Below are 18733 nucleotides of genomic sequence, written 5' to 3'. Positions count from 1 at the left end.
AGACACACACACACACACACACACACACACACACACACACACACACACAGAGGAAGTGCAAAGGCAAATGAGGGGGAAATGCTCACAGGGGAATCTGGGTGGAGAGTATAATATGGATGATGTTCTGGATGATAGGTATAATATGGATGATCTTTGTTCCATTCCTATTAACGTTTCTCTAACTTTGAAAATATTTCCAAGTAAAAAGATTTTTTTTTCTTGAGTAGGAGTATCACTCTGGCACCCAAGCTAGAGTGCAATGGCACGCTCACAGCCACCACAACCTTGACCTGCAGGGCTCAGGTGATTCTCCCACCTCAGACTTCCGAGTAGCTGGAACCACAGGTGTTCACCACCACACTCGGGCTAATTTTTTTGATTTATTATAGAAACAAGGTCTCACCAAGTTTTTCAGGACCCTGCAAAACCTTGGTGGGGGCTGGGCAGGAGTCAGGATTGGCAGTAGTGGGACTCTGACAGGGGAGGGAGGGGCATACCTCATTAACAAGGGTACCTGCATAATGAACACTTGTATACCTAACCCTAAATTGTTAGGGTTAAAGTCTTTAAAATAAGCCAGGCTCAGTGGCTCAGCCTGTAATCTCGTGTTTTGGGAGGCTGAGGTGAGTGGATTGCCTGAGCCCGCGGGTTCGAAACCCACCTGGGCAACTTGGCAAGACCTCATCTCTACAATAAATCAAAAAATCAGCCCGGTGTGGTAGCGCATGCCTGTAATTCCGGCTACTTGGAAGGCTGAGGCGGAAGGATCGCCGGAGCCCAGCAGGTCGAGGCTGCGGTGGCCGGGAGCAGCCACTGCACTCCAGTCTGGGCGACAGAGTGAGACTCCAACTCAAAAAAAAAAAAAAAAAAAAAAATCTTTAAAATAAAAAAATTAAAATTAAAAAAAAAAAAGAATGCTGGGAAAAAGAAAAAAATGTTTAAATGCATATACCCTGTCCCACCAATTCTACTTCTAGGTATTGAGCCAAGAGATATGCTAGAACAAGTAGAAAATAAAGGATGTACAAAGGTATTAATTATACCATTGTTTATAAAAGCAAAGATTGAAATGTCAGCAGACTTGGAACAGTGAAAAGACTATGTCACTGTTAATTAAAAATGAGCCAGGTGCAGTGGCTCATACCTGTAATCCTCAGTGTTTGGGAGGTGGAGGCAAGAGGACTGCCTGAGCCCAGGAATTCAAAACCAGCCTGAGCAACCTGGCAAGACCTCGTCTCTGCAATAAGTCAAAAAAGTAGCCGGGTGTGACAGACTGAGACTCGATTAAAAAAAAAAAAAAAGCAGCAGCTCAATAAGTACTAACAACGACCAGGTGCAGTGGCTCACAGCTGTAATCTCGCTACTTTCAGAGGCTGAAGCAGGAGGATTGTTTGAGCACAGGAGTTTTGAGGCTACAGTGAGCTCTAGGACTGCAACACTGCACTCTAGCCTGGGTGACAGAGTAAGACTTTGTCTCTAAATAAGTACTGATATGAAATAATCACCAAGAGTTCATCATTAAAATCACAATAATATGTATAGTGTGATACCATTTATATAAAAACATAAATATATATGCACAGCATCACATATAAATGCTTGAAATCTCTTTGAATCTCTGTATAGGACATAAAAGAAACTGGTAACAGTGGTTGCCTCAAGGGTGAGGAACCGGGAGACTAGAGGGACACTTTAGAAGAGACTTACTTTTACTATATACCCTCTTGTGCTATTAAAACAACATATGGGCCAGGCGTGGTGGTTCAGCCTGCAATCCCAGCACTTGGGGAGGCTGAGGCAAGAGGGCTGCCTGAGCCCAAGGGTTCAAGGCCAGCCTGGGAAACTTGATGAGACCTTGTCTCTACAATAAATCACAAAAAAAATTGCCGGCTGTGGTGGTGTGTATCTGTAGTTCCAGCTACTTGGAAGGCTGAGGTGGAAGGATCGCCTAAGTACAGCAGATCAAGGCTGCGGTGGCTGTGAGCATGCCACTGCACTCCAGTCTGGGCAACAAGAGTGAGACTCCAACTCAAAAAGAACCAAAAACAAAACAAAACAACATATGACCAGGAGCGGTGGCTCATGCCTATAATCCTAGCACTTTGAGAAGCAGAGGGGAGAGGTCTGCCTAAGCCCATGGGTTCGAGACCAGCCTGGGCAATATGGCGAGAATTCATTTCCACAATAAATTTTAAAAAATTAGCAGGCATGGTGACACATGCCTGTAGCTCCAGCTATTTGGAAGGCTGAAGCAGAAGGATCACCTGAGTGCAGCAGGTCAAGGCTAGGGTGGTCATGAGCGTACTACTGCACTCCAGCCTGGGCAACAGAGTGAGACTCTGACTAAAAAAAAAAAGCATTTCCTTGAACAGGATTGACACTACTTTAAATGGGAAGAACTGGGAGAGAATTAGCATCTTCATAAGGAAATCCATCATGCTTTCCCTTAATAACTAGGAATAGCATGATAAATAACAATACAATTTGGTGATACTCAAGGATCTGCTAAGAATGAATCCCATCAAAACCGTGACCTTCCCAATTCTTGAGTTTTTATTTTTATTTTTTTTGAGTCAGAGTCTCACTGTTGTCCCAGGCTAGAGTGCAGTGACACGCTCACTGCCACCGCAGCCTCAACCTGCTGGGCTCAGATGATCCTTCTGCCTCAGTCTTCCAAGTAGCTGGAATTACAGGCATGTGCCACCACACCCAGCTAATTTTTCTTGATTTATTGTAGAGAAGAGGTGTTGCTATATTACCGAGGCTGGTCTCAAACCCCTGGGTTCAGGCAATACTCTTTCCTCTGTCTCCCAAAGTGCTGGGATTACAGGCATAAGTCACTGTGCCTGGCCTTGAGTTTGTAAATAGTTTCTTTCTTCTATCCTGTAATGAAGACATCCACTCTCATCTTGAATGACCATGAAGGTGTATCTCTATAGCAGCCCCCTTATTCCCTGCTGCATCCTAGAAATCAGATAACCAGGACTATTTAGAAATTAGCAAAAAATAAAAACATGTTGAGGGAATGAGAGACACTCTATTATGTAAACTGCAAAAGTTTGGTACATAAACTTCATGAACTCAAATCTTGCTGCTCCTTCTTTTTTTTCAACCTGGATTCTAGACTAATCAGGTTGCCTGATACCTCAGTATCTGTGGTGATTCAAAATATGTCCACAAGATGGGAGGCTGGGGGGGGGGAGGATATGGGTGGAGAGATGCAAGTAAAAAGATACAAAATTTCAGTTAAGTAGGAGGAATAATTTCAAAGATCTCCTGTATAACATGGTGACTATAATTAATAACAATGTATTTTTATTTTGATAATCTGCTAAAACAATAGATTGCAAGTGTTCTCACCATAAAAAAATAAATGTAAGCCCAGCTCGGTGGCTCAGCCTATAATCCCGTGCCTTTGGGAGGCTGAGGTGAGTGGATTGCCTGAGCCCATGGGTTCGAGACCCACTTGGGTAACTTGGCGAGACCTCATCTCTACAATAAATCAAAAAATTAGCCGGGCGTGATAGCACGTGCCTGTAGTTCCAGCTACTTGGAAGGCTGAGGCGGAAGGATCGCCGGAGCCCAGCAGGTTGAGGCTGCGGTGGCCGGGAGCGGCCACTGCACTCCAGTCTGGGCCACAGAGTGAGACTCCAACTCAAAAAAAAAAAAAAAGTGTAATACAGATGTTGACCGAGGCACTGGAGTGTATATTTTGAAATATCATGCTAAACAGGATAAACATATAATTTCTATTTGTCAATTTAAAATATTAACTAATTAAGTATTTAAAAATAAAATATTCCCACAAGTTATTTGCTATTCCCTTCCAAACAAGGCACCCGAGTCCTCTACCTTTGAAGGAGAGCTGGACTTAGTGACTTGTACCTAATAAGTTAAAAAAAAAAACCATAAATGACAATGTACAAATTCAGAGACTAGGTTATAAAAGGCACTGTGGCTTATTGCTTACTCTCTTTCTTGGACCGTTCCACCTGGAGGAAGCAGTACTGTGTCCTAGAAACACACCAGGCAGACCTATGGACCGGAACTGAGACCTCCTGCCAACAGCTATGTGAGTAAGCCATCTTGGTAGCAGATCTACCCAAGTCAAAACTTCAATGACCACAACCCTGCATCAAAGATCCACATGGGAGGACCAAAGATAAGCTACGTCTACAATTCCTACCTTCAGAAATTGAGATAATAGATGCCTGTCACCTTAAGCTACTAAGATTTGATATAATTTGTTTCATGGCAATAGATAATAAATATAATGCCCAATAGATAACATATTACCATATGCTAATTAGGGTGTGACAAAAAAGGCGAAAATGAAAAACACAAAGTAGCAAATAAGGAGAGAGTAAAACTTGACTACCAAAGCCAAAGCTGTATTAAATCTATTTGTATTATAATTGTCCTACTATGTGTCTGTGAGCAAGTGACAACTTCCCTGGGCTTTAGTTTCTTCATCTATTGCATGCAGGGTGCAATCAGACTATATAAGACTTCCAAAAGCACTGAACTCAGTACCTGGCATGAGACAGAGTTCCAAAATGTTTTCAGGACAATAGATTATAAGATGTCATTAATAAGTCAGTTGTATAAAATTTCAGTTCCCATATAAACTTAAAAAATGTTAACCCCAGCACTCTGTTCTGGAAAATGCTGATACGTCAACTAGTCTGGAAATCAAAATCACTAATAGAAACATTTCTGCAAAAAAAAAAAAGTGGACTACACAGGAAGGAGTCAAGAAAAAACGGAGAAAGTAGAACATGACAATCTCTTGCAAAATGCCAATAATTAGCCATTTTACGTACATGACAAACATTATCTCCAGTGTACAAAAACATTAAAAATATTATTGCCAGGCATAGTGGCTCAAGTCTGGAATCCCAGCACTTTGGGAGGCCGAGGTGAGAGAACTGCCTGAGCCCACGGGTTTGGGACCAGTCTGGGCAAAATGATGAAACCTTGTCTCTACAATAAAGAAATAAATTAGCCAGGCATGGTAGCACACACCTGTAGTTCCGGCTACTTGAAAGGCTGAGGTGGAAGGATCGCCTGAGCCCAGCAGGTTGAGGCTGGGGTGGCAGTGAGTGTGTCACAGCACTCCAGCCTGAGCAACAGAGTGAGACTCCAACTCAAAAGAAAAAAAAAAAATAGGTATTACTGCCTTTCTCAGAATCTTTAAGAAATGTTTTGTCATAAACTTGGCAAAGTTTGATTCTGAAACTAGCCTGACTCCCAAACTCATACAATTTTCAGTATGTCACACTGTGTCCAAAACTAATGCAAAAGAGTTTTTACACATTTCAGAAAGCAGCTGAGGAATCTATTATGCACATGTACAAAATACTTAGATATTAATACCCAAAAAGGTACTGTTGGACAACTTAAGAAACTCTTCAGAGAGTTGTAACAGGGTACTGCAACCTTGGAATCTGCATTCTAGGTTACACTAATTTGTAGTGAGTCGTCTAACATCCAAATACCTTATAGATTCTAGGAAAGAAGTTATATAATAAAATTATACAGCAGTTCTTCTCATAACTACTTACATTTCCTTCAAATGTCTTATTTCTTGAATAGTTTGAAAAGCAAGTTCCTGTAGCTTTTCTGGAGCAAAGCTGTCACTTACAGCTTTTTGAAATACCTCATGGAGAATTGTACCAATTAGCATTTGACGTGTGGCTGGATCAGAGCTCTATGAAAACAAATCATACATTGTACTTCTCAACATATTAACAGACATAATTGTATATTTATTACCTAATCTATTAAACCACACAGCCAAAATGCACAGACATGACAAATGACAAAATATTAAACGATGGCCAGGCACAGTGGCTCATGCCTATAATCCCATCAATTTGGATGATGGAGGTGAAAGGGTTGTCTGAGTCCAGGAGTTCAAGACCAGGCTGGGCAACTTGGCAAGACCTCATCTCTACAATAAATCCAAACAAACCAAAAAAATTTAGCCAGGTGTGGCAGTCCTCACCTTGGTTCCAGCTACTTGGAAGGCTGAAGCAGAAGGATCTCCTGAGCAACAGAGTGAGACTTCAACTCAAAAAAATTTTTAAAAATTTAAAAATTAAACAATGTTTTTTTCCAGTGGGTGGAATTACAGGTGACTTTCACTTTCTTCTACTCAGAATTATCTGAATTATTTTACAAGTATGAGTTATCTTAAAAATCACTATATTTTAAAAAACTTTTTAAATCACTATATTTCAAAAAAATTAAAATAACCAATATGAAAATGTATTCTCAGGCTAGGCGCGGTGGCTCACACCTATAACCCTAACACTTTGGGAAGTTGAGGCAAGAGGACTGCCTGAGTCCAGGGATTTGAGACCAGCCTGAGCAACTTGGTGAGACCACGTCTCTACAATAAATTAAGGAAAATTAGCCAGGCGTGGTGGTACACGCCTGTAGTTCCAGCTACTTGGAAAACTGAGGAGGAAGGATTGCCTGAACATAGCAAGTAGAGGCTGCGGTGGCTGTGAGCCTGCTACTGCACTCCAGCCTGGGGAACAAAGTGAGATGCCACTCAAAAAAAAGAAAAAAGAAATAAAAAGGACAATGTATTCTCAAATAAGTAATATTTTAAAAGTATTTTTCTTCTCGAACTTCATGTTATAATCCACCCAAGTGGAAAAGTCAATAGAGGTATTGCTGATAAACTCATGCAAGTAAAAGTGTCATCCAAACCTACAGCAGATTTTTGGCAAAAAAGTTCTCTCCATTCAAAGAGACAGTACTTCATTTCTCAATTAACTCTTTCACTAGCCTAACCCTATCCTCTAAAGCTACCAAAAAGCCTGATGACCTGTACCAAAACTCCAGAGGAATTTTAAAAATTAAGTTACAGAGGAACTCTCTGTGCTATTTTTCAAATTCTATGTGAGCCAAAATTATATCAAAACAAAAAGTTTTTTAAATAGTAACATTCACTATTCATATAATTTCGTTAAAAAAGAAGTTATTATACCTCCACAATTCAAGCACCAAAGCTAATAGAATCCAAAGATAAAATCCACTACAAATAAGTGACAAAACTATTAGAAAATCCATTTCAGTATTTTTCTCTCTTTAGCGCTTCTTGCCCAGCTAGATTTTTAGTTTTCTACATACACATAAATTATATAATTTAAAAATATCCTAGAAGGAGGGGAAAAACTTTTAGTAAATAACCCAGGTTCCTCAACAAATAAATGGCACTGAAACACATGGGGTGAGTCGAAGGCAAAACTATAACAGACTTAAAGAAACTTAAGAAACATATGAAATACTAGACATGTGAAATACTAGGACCTCTGAGGTAGTGGCTCATGCCTGTAATCCCAGCACTTTGGGAGGCAGAGACAAGAGGATTACCTGAGCCCAGGGATTCGAGACCAGCCTGGACAACTTGAAAGACCTCATCTCCACAGTAAATCAAAAAATTAGCTGGGTGTAGTGGTGCATGCCTGTGTCCAGCTACCTGAAAGGCTGAGGCAGAAGTATCACCTGTGCAGCAGGTCGAGGCTGTGGTGGTCATGAGTGTGCCATTGCACTCTAGCTTGGGTGACAGAGTGAGACTCTGACCCAAAAACAAAAAAAAATTAGCCAGGTGTGGTAGCGAATGCCTATAGTTCCAGCTACTTGGAAGGCTGAAGTAGAACGATCTCCTGAGCCTAGGATGAGGCTGCGGTGACCATGAGCATGTCACTGCACCCCAGCCTGGGCAACAGAGTAAGACTCTAACTCAAAAAAAAAAAGGAAGAAACACTAGGACCTTGTTTGGATACTGATTCAAACAAACCAATTAAATAAAAAGTATTTTTGATAAAAGACATTTGAGATAAACCTGGCTTTAGATTAAGGAATTACTGTTAACTTCATTGGGTATAATAAAAGTATTATATATCAGTTTTTAAAAAATTCTCAGCTGTCATTTTGAGAACACCAAAATGTTGGTTATTAAAGCTGGATATTTCCAGAAAAAACAAATAAATAAAAAGCTTAGTGTTGGGTACATGGGGGTTTATTATAATCATCTCTTTGTGTATGTTTGAAATATTCTGAAATAATTTTTCTAAAGGAGACCAACATATTTATTTTTAGTTTCTTGGGAACCACATGAAGCCAAATTTGGCTTACATTAAAAAACTCATCACTTAAATTATCTTTCTTATCATTATAATTACGATTTTACTAAGTGCTGAACATGCTTCAGAGGACACAGCGCCTGACCGTGAATCCCAGCACTGCTACGTCCAGGCTGTGCAACTAGGGGCCATCTTTTAACCTCTCTGAGCCTGCTTTCCTCATCTGTAAAATGCAGCTGATAGCCGGGCTCGGTGGCTCAGCCTGTAATCCCGCGCCTTTGGGAGGCTGAGGTGATTGGATTGCCTGAGCCCACGGGTTCAAGACCCGCCTAGGCAGGCAAGACCTCATCTCTACAATAAAATAAAATAAAAATTAGCCGGGCGTGGTAGTGCGCACCTGTAATTCCAGCTACTCAGAAGGCTGAGGCGGAAGGATTGCTGGAGCCCAGCAGGTCGAGGCTACGGTGGCCGGGAGCGGCCACTGCACTCCAGTCTGGGCGACAGAGTAAGACTCCAACTCAAAAAAAAAAAAAAAAATGCAGCTGATTAACACCACCTATTTACAGGATTGCTGGGAGGATTAGAAGAAACAACAGATGTAAAAATGCTCTGCAAACCTCAAGATTTTGTAGAAACACAAAGTGCTAATATTACTTACCCTAAAAGTTTCACTCAGGACAGCTCTTCTCATACATCGAATACTGTTTGCGATGCTTGTGATAGAAATCAGCATGTCTGGATATAGAATCAAATATCCAAAACTTTTATCTATTATCCAAGTATCAGATGTGCAGTCTCCCTCCAAATGAATGATATCTCCTGGTTCTACTAGTACAGAATACCTGAAAATAAAGCAAGGCCAAAGTATAAATACATAGCTTAGGTTCCTACATTTAAACATATTAGAGAGGTTTCAAAAATAAGCAAGGGCCAGCTGAGGTGCCTCAGGCTTTACAATCCCAGCATTTGGGAGGTAAGAGGATCACTTGAGCCCAGGAGCTTGAGATCAGCCAGGTCAACATAGGGAGGCCCTGCTTCTACAAAAAATTTTAAAAATCAGCCAGGTATGGGGACATACACCTGTAGTCCCAGCTACTTGAAAGGCTGAGGTGAGTGGGAGTCCCTTGAACCCAGAAGGTCGAGATTACAGTGAGCTATGATTAGGCTACTGGGATTACAGGCATGTGCCACCATACCTGCTAATCTTGCCTCCGCCTCCATCTCCAAAGTACTTACAGTACAGGTGTGAGTCACCATGCCCAGCTAATTCTCTCATTCTTAAGACTTACAGCCAATTTATAACTTCTGTAAGTCTTGAAGCCAAACGCAGTTTAACAAGAATAAAATCATATCTACCTAATTCAAATTAATTCACATCCTAGACAAAGAGCCAAAAGTAGACCGCCACCCTCTGCATCTCTACTCCACCCCTCACACACTACACCTGGAGTAGAGAAATTGAAGATCTAAGAATGTTATGTTGTAATTAATTCTGTGCTTAGTTAAAACTAACAGGCGTTTGGGCCAGGCACGGTGGCGCAAGCCTATAATTCCAACACTTTGGGAGGCTGAGGCAAGAGCCCAGGGGTTCGAGACCAGCCTGGGCAACTTGGTTGAGACCCCGTTTCTACAATAAATCAAGAAAAATTAGCTGGGCATGGTGGTGCATGCCTGTAGTTCCAACTACTTGGAAGGCTGAGGCAGAAGAATCACCTGAGTCCAGCAAGTTGAGGCTGCGGTGGCCATGAGTGTGCCACTGTACTCTAGCCTGGGTGACAGAGTAAGACTTTGACGCAAAAAAAAAAAAAAAAAAAAAAAACTAACAGGAGTTTTAAGCTACAATCTTAAAACGGAATTTTGCTGGGTGTGGCGGTTCACGCCTGATATCCCAGCACTTTGGGAGGCAGAGACAAGAGAATTGCCTGAGCTCAGAGGTTCAAGATCAGCCTGGGCAATTTGGTGAGACCTCATCTCTACAATAAATAAATTAAAAAGTAGCCAGGCATGATGGCATACATCTGTAGTTCCAGTTACTTGGAAGGCTGAGACGGAAGGATCATCTGAGCCCAGCAGGTTGAGTCTGTGGCAGCCATGAGCGTGCCACTGCACTCCAGCCTGGGCAACACAGTCAGACTCCAACTCAAAAAATAAATTAAGTAATTAATTAATTAAATAAAACAGAATGTCACTAATAAGCATCTTTGTACTTAATTTTCAAAAGACAATAAAAAGAAACTTTTAGAATAGAGAGTTGAGATGTTAGGGTAATAGACACAACTTTCAGGTAGAATTAAGTCAGTTTCAAATTTACTCCTTTTTTTTTTTTTTTGAGTTGGAGTCTCACTCTGTTGCCCAGACTGGAGTGCAGTGGCCGCTCCCGGCCACCGCAGCCTTGACCTGCTGGGCTCCGGCGATCCTTCCGCCTCAGCCTTCCAAGTAGCTGGAACTACAGGCGTGCGCTACCACGCCCGGCTGATTTTTTGATTTATTGTAGAGATGAGGTCTCGCTGCCCAGGCGGGTCTCGAACCCGCGGGCTCAGGTAATCCACTCACCTCAGCCTCCCAAAGGCGTGGGATTACTGGCTGAGCCACCGAGCCCAGCTAAATTTACTCCTTTTTTAACAATTAAGGCCAAGCGTGGTGGCTCATGCCTGTAATCCCAGCACTTAGGGAGATTGAGGTGGGAGGATCACTTGAGCCCAGGAGTTCAAGACCAGCCTAGGCAACATAGCAAGACCTCTACCGAAAAATAAAAAAATTAGCCGGGAGGAGTGGCATCTGTGGTCCCAGTTACTTGGGAGGCTGAGGTAGATGGATTGCCACCTGAGTCCAGGACGTGGAAGCTGTGGTAAGCCGTGATTGTGCCACTGCATGCCAGCCTGGGTGACACAGTGAGACCCCAATTCAAAAAAAAGAAAAAAGAAAATTATAGTAACACTCACACAAGCCATTTAATGGTTTTAAGCTAGAACCATTAAAACTGCCAAATCAGGCCAGGCACAGTGGCTCATACCTATAATCCGAACACTCTGGGAAGTGTTCTGAGCCCAGAAGTTTGAGACAAGTCTAGGCAATATAGTGAGACCTTGTCTCTACAAAAAAACTTAAAAAGTAGCCAGGCATGGTGGCACACACCTGTAGTCCCAGCTACTTGAGGGACTGATACGGAAAGATTGCCTGAGCCCAGGAAGTTGAGCCTGCAGTGAGCAGTGATAGTGCCACTGCTCTTCAGTCTAGGTGACAGAGTGAGACTTTTACTCAAAAATATAATAAAATGCTGCCAAATCAGTGCTCACAGTTGCACAAAAATTACCAGTCATTCCTAAGGATGCACCGTTCTTTATAGTCTAACGACTGGGAAGCAGTGATGATGAGGTGCTTCTCATGGTTCCCCTCTTCATTCTGTACAATATTGACAGCTAACACCAGGTACCGGTTATCCACTCCCCGGCTCAGAACTGTTCCAGGAAAGGAAGCTATCACCTTCTTCTGAAATCTAAAGCATACACACAAAAATATTAGCACAACCATGAAACAAGAAGTCACCTAATCTGTTTTATCTACAAACCAACCTTGTAGTTTTCTATGTTTGTTTTTTCTGGAAAAACTTACCACAATGACATTCAGCTAAAATAGGAAGAAAACAAAGACATAGTAGAAGAATTTAGCTTTATGATTTATAATTATAAAAACTTTCCGGAAACAATGCCATTTAAAATATGCTCATGATATGAGCTGGGCACAGTGCTCACACCTATAATTCCAGGACTTTGGAAGACAGAGGCAAGAGGACTGTCTGAGCCCAGGGCTCAAGACGAGCCTGGGCAACTTGGCAAGGCCTCGTCTCTAAAATAAATAAATAAATAAATAAAGCTATGCGTGCTGGTGTGTGCCTGTAGTTCCAGTTACTTGGAAGGCCGAGGTAGGAGTGCCTGAGCCCAGCAGGTTGAGGCTGTGGTAGCCATGAGCATGCCACTGTACTCCAATGTGGGCAACAGAGACTCCGACTCTAAAAAAAATATGCTCATGATATGAAATTTTCCATTTTAATCTCTGTGAGTTCTGTGGGATACCATCACTATGAAAATCTAAAATACACTGGGGCTAGGCATGTTGGTTCACATCTATAATCCCAGCACCTTGGGAGACCAAGGTGGGAGAACTGCTTGTGGCCAGGAGTTCAAGACCAGTATGGGCAATACAGCAAGACCCCTATCTCTACCAAAAAAAAAAAAAAAAGGTATACATAGGAAGACGGGCACAGTGGTGTGCACCTGTAGTCCTAACTACTCAAGAGACTTAAGTGGAAGGATCACTTAAGCCCAAGAATTCAAAGTTACATTGAAATGAGATTGCACAACTGCACCCCCACTTGGTCTACAACAATACCGCATCTCTAAACACGTAAATAATAAACTGGAAAATATTAACAAATTTTTACCACCAGTGCAAGCTTTCCAAAGCACAAGTTTACAAGATGTTTTGGACACTATCCTTTTAGTAAATAAGAGACACTATGGAAGTATGGTTTAGATGGTTCACTGGAAGTCCTACCATGCACCACAGAATTGTACTTAGAAATCATCTAGCGGGCCAGGCTCGGTGGCTCAGCCTGTAATCCCGGCACTTTGGGAGGCCAAGGTGAGTGAACTGCCTGAGCCCATGGGTTCGAGACCTGCATGGGCAACTTGGCAAGACCTCATCTCTATCATAAAATAAAAAAAAAAAAATTAGCTAGGCGTGGTGGCGCACGCCTGTAGTTCCAGCTACTTGGAAGGCTGAGACGGAAGGATCGCCGGAGCCCAGCAGGTCAAGGCTGCAGGGGCCGGGAGTGGCCACTGCACTCCAGTTTGGGCAACAGAGTGAGACGCCAACTCAAAAAAAAGAAAAAAGAGAAATCACCTAGCGGGCACGGTGACTCACACCTGTAATCCCAGCACTTTGGGAGGTGGAGGCAAGAGTACTGCCTGAGCCCAGGGGTTCAAGACCACCCTAGGCAATTTGGCAAGACCTTGTCTCTACAATAAATAATAAAATTAGCGGGGCATCTCACAATACATCAAGAAATTAGCGGGCTGTGGTGGCACGTGCCTGTAGTTCCAGCTACTTGGAAGCCTGGGGCAGGAGGATCGCCTGAGCCCAGCAGATCAGGGCTGCTCCAGCCTGGGCAACAGAGTGAGACTCTGACTCACATACACACAAAAAAGAAATCATCTAGTCCAACTTATGATATAATGCAGGAAACCCTTCTATAAAATCTCACTGAGAATCCACTAGCCTTTGCTTCATAGAGAAAGCAAGCTTAATACCCACCTCAGAGGCTCATTCCTTTAGAGACTAATTCAGAAGTTTCTCATTTATATTGATAACGGGCAATTCATTTTCACAATACTCTTATGCAGTGGTCCAAGCCGTCTAAAATTATGCACAATAATCTCTCCTCTAGAAAACAGTCCTTCCCCTATTAAGCAGCTCTTAAGTACCCCGTTTGACTGCTCCAGCAGTGAGAGACCAGATGAGAGTCCACAGACACTGTCTCCCGAGCTATAACGCCAAACGCCTTTCACAGTACCCTATGAGTTAACTTTGTCACCTGGCTGCGGGTTGTTTTCTTTTGTAAACGCTTTATTCAAGGATCCCACCTAGCCTCGGACTATGAACGTCCCAGGAAAGCTGCGATGCCTTAAGGATCTCTCAAAAGGTATTGCTAATCAAAACTCCAAAGGCAAATGTCCCCCAACACTAACCAGCATCACCACTATAACACTGAACATGAGTCTACATTACAACAGGTGAGGTTCCTGCGACCATTTACGCCGAGCTGAGGGTGCAGAGCTCTCCCAAGGGGTAGCTTCTCCAACTAAACAGGGAGAAAAGCATCAGGCAGTCGCAATTTCATTTTATGAAGACATCTCAGACTTCCCAAATTCGGGAAAGAGATGAAATAAAGGGAAAGAACTGCGCGGCGAAGGAGAGTGGCCCCAAACCTTGGGACTTCAGACTCTGGTGGAGAGTGGCCCCAAACCTTGGGAAGCCGACCCCAGCTGCGGGGGACCCGGGGCCCCGGGCGCTGCAAGGGTCACTCGGCCCCCTGCGGGCGAGGCGTGGCTGCGGCCTCCCCGCTCTTTCTTTTCAAATCTCCCGCTTTGTTCCCACACCCTGCCCCCGCTCCGCTCACAGCTTCGCCGGCAGCGCAGCCTCCTTCCCGAAACTCTTCTCCATCAGCAGCTCCAGTTCGTCCAGCGGCTCCATCCTGAGCGCGGGGACTGTAAACTGTGGCCAGGGAGAATCGGCGGGACCGGGGGCAGCACGGAAAACACAGAAAAAGGTAATGGAGCGCGAGTCTGCGCAGCGCCGCGCGCATGCGCCGAACCTCTGAGGACGCAAGTGACCTGCGCGGGGCGACCCCCCCCACCCCCCGCGGCCCGGGCGATCCACGTGCGGCTCCTCCCCTAGGCCGCCCTGGCCTGGAGCCTGAGAACGCGAGTCTTCGCATCTGGCGCAGACTAAATGCTCCTGCCTTCTCTCCTGACGCTCCAAGCAGTGTCCTACACACGCTCTTAGTCTGAATCATTTACAGTGGCCCCAAACCTGGCTTCCCTTATTTGCCTTCTGAATATTGCGTTCCCTGGGAATGCACCTCTCCTTTTTCTGGAACACTCACTTAGAAAAGAGAAATTGCAGATAGGGACTCCCTCACCTTGCCACAACTAAATCTACAAAACTGTCAGTACCTGCACCCCTCTTCTAACCTCTCCACTTGTTTTTTCTTTCTTTTTTATTTTTTTGAGCTGGAGTCTCGCTCTGTCGCCCAGTCTGTAGTGCAGTGGCACGCTCACGGCCACCGCAGCCTAGACCTGCTGGGCTCAGGCGCTCCTTCCACCTCAGCCTTCCAAGTAGCTGGAACTACAGGCGCATGCCACGACGCCTGGCTAATTTTTTGACGGATTGTAGAGATGAGGTGCCGCCAAGTTGGCCAGGCGGGTCTCAAACCCGTGGGCTCAGACAATCCTCTCACCTCGGCCTCCCAAAGTGCTGGGATTATCGGCGTGAGCCACTGCGCCCGGCACTTTCCACTTGTTTTCAACAGCAAAACGTTCTTCCTGTCAATGGGCAATCCGTCCACTTGTATGTGGGATCCCAGGCTTCTAGCATTCTCAAGGGCATTGCTCCTTCAATCACTTTCTCGTTCTCTTGTATCATCAATCTCACCCTCACTATTGGGTTGCTCTCAAGTTTATAATATTGCCCTGTCTCTCTCTCTCTTTTTTTTTTAATCCTAATGACAGAGTGCCACTCTGTCGCCCAGAATGGAGTGCAATGGTGCAATCTCGGCTCTCCACAACATTGACCTTCTGGGCTAAGTTTTGCCTCAGCTTCTTCCTTTGCAGAGTGTTTAAAATCTACGGAAAAAGAGCTGGGCAAGGTGGCAAAAGGCTGTGGTCTCAGCTACTTGGAAGGCTAAGGGAGGAGGATTTACTTGAGCCTTGGAGTTTGAGACTGCAGTATGCAATGACCATACCATAAATAGCCACTGAGACCTCATCCAGCCTGAGAACTCATCTCTAAATATATACAGAAAATGTTTTTTAAAAAATCACTTCAGGTTTGGTGGCTCAGTCTGTAATCCCAGCGCTCTGTGAGGCCGAGGTGAGTGGATTGCCTTAGCCCACGGATTTGAGACACGCCTGGGCATCTTGGCTAGACCTCATCTCTACAATAAAAAAAAAAATAGCCCGGCGTGGTAGCACGTGCCTGTAGTTCCAGCTATTTGGAAGGCTGAGGCGGAAGGATCACCAGAGCCCAGCAGGTCGAGGCTGCAGTGGCCAGGAGCAGCCACTGCACTCCAGTCGGGGTGACACAGTGATACTCCAACTAAAAAACAAAAAATTATTTAAGCCAAGCTCGGTGGCTCAGCCTGTAATCCCGTGCCTTTGGGAGGCTGAGGTGAGTGGATTGCCTGAGCCCCTGGGTTCGAGACCCGCCTAGGCAGGTAAGACTTCATCTCTACAATAAATCAAAAAAATTAGCCGGGTGTGGTAGCACGTGCCTGTAGTTCCTGCTACTTGGAAGGCTAAGGCGGAAGGACCGCCGGAACCCAGCAGGTTGAGGCTGCAGTGGCCGGGAGTGGCCACTGCACTCTAGTCTGGGTGACAGAGTGAGACTCCAACACACACACACACACAAAATCACTTCATAAACCTATCACCCCACTTAAAAATAATCTTTATCAATAATTATCTTTCTATTATCGTATAGTTTATTCATATACTATTTATGAGTAACTTCTTGGGGGGGGAAGGGAAATAAATTCCAAGAGCACAAATAAGTATGGTGGTTTCCCAAAGAAATGAACATAGAATTATCATGCAACCTAGCTATTCCACTTCTAGATATATACCCAAAGGACGCGAAAGCAAGGAGTCAAACAGATATTTGTAAACCTATGTTCATAGCAGCATTATTCACAATAACCAAATGTGGGGGGAAAATACAAATGTCCATCAACAGATTAATGGATAAACAAAATATGGAATATTATTCACACATGGAATATTATTCAGCCTTAAAAAGAAAGGAAATTCTGCCATAAGCTACAACATGGATGAACCCTGAAGACATTATGCTAGGTGAAATAAGTCAGACACAAAGGACAAATATTTTAAGATTCCACTTAAGCCGGGCTCGGTGGCTCAGCCTGTAATCCGGCGCCTTTGGGAGGCTGAGGTGAGTGGATTGCCTGAGACTGCGGGTTCGAGGCCCGCCTGGGCAGCAAGACCTCATCTCTACAATAAATTTTTTAAAAAATCAGCCGGGCGTGGTAGCACGTGCCTGTAATTCCGGCTACTCAGAAGGCTGAGGCAGAAGGATCGCCGGAGCCCAGCAGATCGAGGCTGCAGTGGCCGGGAGCGGCCACTGCACTCCAGTCTGGGCGACAGAGTGAGACTTCAACTCAAAAAAAAAAAAAAGATTCCACTTACATGAGACATCTAAAGTAGTCAAGGCACTTTGGGAGGTAAAGGTGAGAGGACTGCCTGAGCCCAGGGGTTCAAGACCAGACTAAGCAACATGGCAAAACCATGTCCCTGCAATAACTCAAAATAGGCATGGTGGTGCATACCTATAGTTCCAGCTACTTGGAAGGCTAAGGTGAAAGGATTGCCTGAGCCCAGCAGGTCAAGGCTATGGTGGCTATGAGCATGCCACTGCACTTCAGCCTGGGTTACAGAGTGGAACTCCGACTCAAAATAAATAAATAGTCAAATTCATAGAGACAGAAAGTAGAATAGACAGAAAATTGTCAATAGAATGGTGGTATCCAACAGATATGAGATTTTCAATTTTGATTATGCCAAATTCTGACCATCTTTTCTTACAAATATACACCAGCATGTAATAGTAAAATAAGTCAGAGGTTCCTCCACTTCTTTTTCCAGAAAGGGGTGTTATGGAAACCCTAATTGATCAATACTAAACTAAATTCAGGGTCCATCATTTCCTGTTTGTTTTGATTTGCTTTTTAATGTATTTATTGTAGAGATGAGGTCTCACCATGTTGCCCAGGCTAGTCTCAAACTCCTGGGATCAGGCAATTCTCCTATCTAGGCCTCCTCCCAAAGTGCTGATATTATAGGCATGAGCCACCACACCCAGTTAATAATGTCCTTTGATCTAAGGTAAATGAAATGGTTTTTGGAAGCGTCTCCAAAAATGGACGACTCAGGAATCCACATTTAAACTTTAAGATTATCTGTCAAAAAGAACACTCCAAAGTTCTGGAGCATTTCCAGGCATCGTCAGATTTTTGCTTACTCAGAAATCAAAAAGGTCTGAGACCTAGTGCAGCTGAAAGTACTTACTGGGAAGTTCATGAGGTTGTCTGCCTCTACTCTTTTCTCTCAGAGTAGTTTCTTGACAAAGTGAACAGGAATTTTCTTTTCTTTTCTTTTCTTTGAGTTGGAGTCTCACTCTGTTGCCCAGGCTGGAGTGCAATGGCGTGCTCATGGCCACCGCAGCCTTGACCTGCTGGGCTCAAGCGATCCTTCTGTTTCAGCCTTCCAAGTAGCTGGAACCACAGGTACGTGCCACCATGCCTGGCTAATTTTTTGGTTTATTGTAGAGACGAGGTCTTGCCAAGTTGCCCAGGATGATCTCAAATCCCGGGGCTCAGGCAATCCTCTTGCCTCCGCCTCCCAAAGTGCTGTGATTATAGGTGTGAGCCACCGAGCCCTGGCATATTTTCAACAGCATTTATACACAGGCCAGAAGTCATGTGTTGTAAGATCTTTCACACATTGCCAAAAAATTTGTAAAGTCAAACTATGAATTATCCTGTCAAATTGTTTCAAAACTGGGCTTTAAAACAAATACTGAAGTATTTTGAAATGGATCACATACTTCGATATTTCACCCTTATTTCAGTATGTAATCACAGAGAAATAGAAAAACTTTTCCTACATTGCCAAAAAAAGTTATCATGCCAAATTTAACACTTCCTAATATCATCTAATATTCTCATTCTGATTTTGTTCACTTTCAAAACACTGAAACCTAGCTTTAAAAAAAAAATACCAAGCCAGGCTTGGTGGCTCAGCCTGTAATCCCAGCGCTTTGGGAGGCCGAGGTGAGTGGAT

General features: G+C 43.8%; 1 protein-coding gene and 1 pseudogene across 1 annotated transcript in view; one reads left to right on the top strand and one right to left on the bottom strand.

Moving 5' to 3' along the window:
- The window catches only part of DNA2 (DNA replication helicase/nuclease 2), a 67474-nt gene extending 53017 nt beyond the window's left edge, over positions 1-14457 (bottom strand). Inside the window, exons 1-4 of the mRNA XM_008062288.2 lie at positions 14278-14457; positions 11413-11595; positions 8758-8941; positions 5565-5710 (exon numbers count right to left, since the gene is read on the bottom strand). Coding sequence (XP_008060479.1) covers positions 5565-5710; positions 8758-8941; positions 11413-11595; positions 14278-14351 — 587 coding nt within the window. The 5' untranslated portion in view covers positions 14352-14457. The remainder of the gene's footprint in view (positions 1-5564; positions 5711-8757; positions 8942-11412; positions 11596-14277) is intronic.
- A 4-nt stretch (positions 14458-14461) lies between these two features.
- LOC103264611 overlaps positions 14462-18733 on the top strand; it is a 9239-nt pseudogene continuing 4967 nt past the window's right edge.

The sequence above is a fragment of the Carlito syrichta genome, unplaced genomic scaffold (assembly GCF_000164805.1).
Source record: "Carlito syrichta isolate Samal-C Ts95f unplaced genomic scaffold, Tarsius_syrichta-2.0.1 Scaffold305686, whole genome shotgun sequence".
Taxonomy (NCBI): domain Eukaryota; kingdom Metazoa; phylum Chordata; class Mammalia; order Primates; family Tarsiidae; genus Carlito; species Carlito syrichta.
Note: the sequence above shows the minus strand (reverse complement) of the source record. Positions and strands in the feature narration are given on the sequence as shown.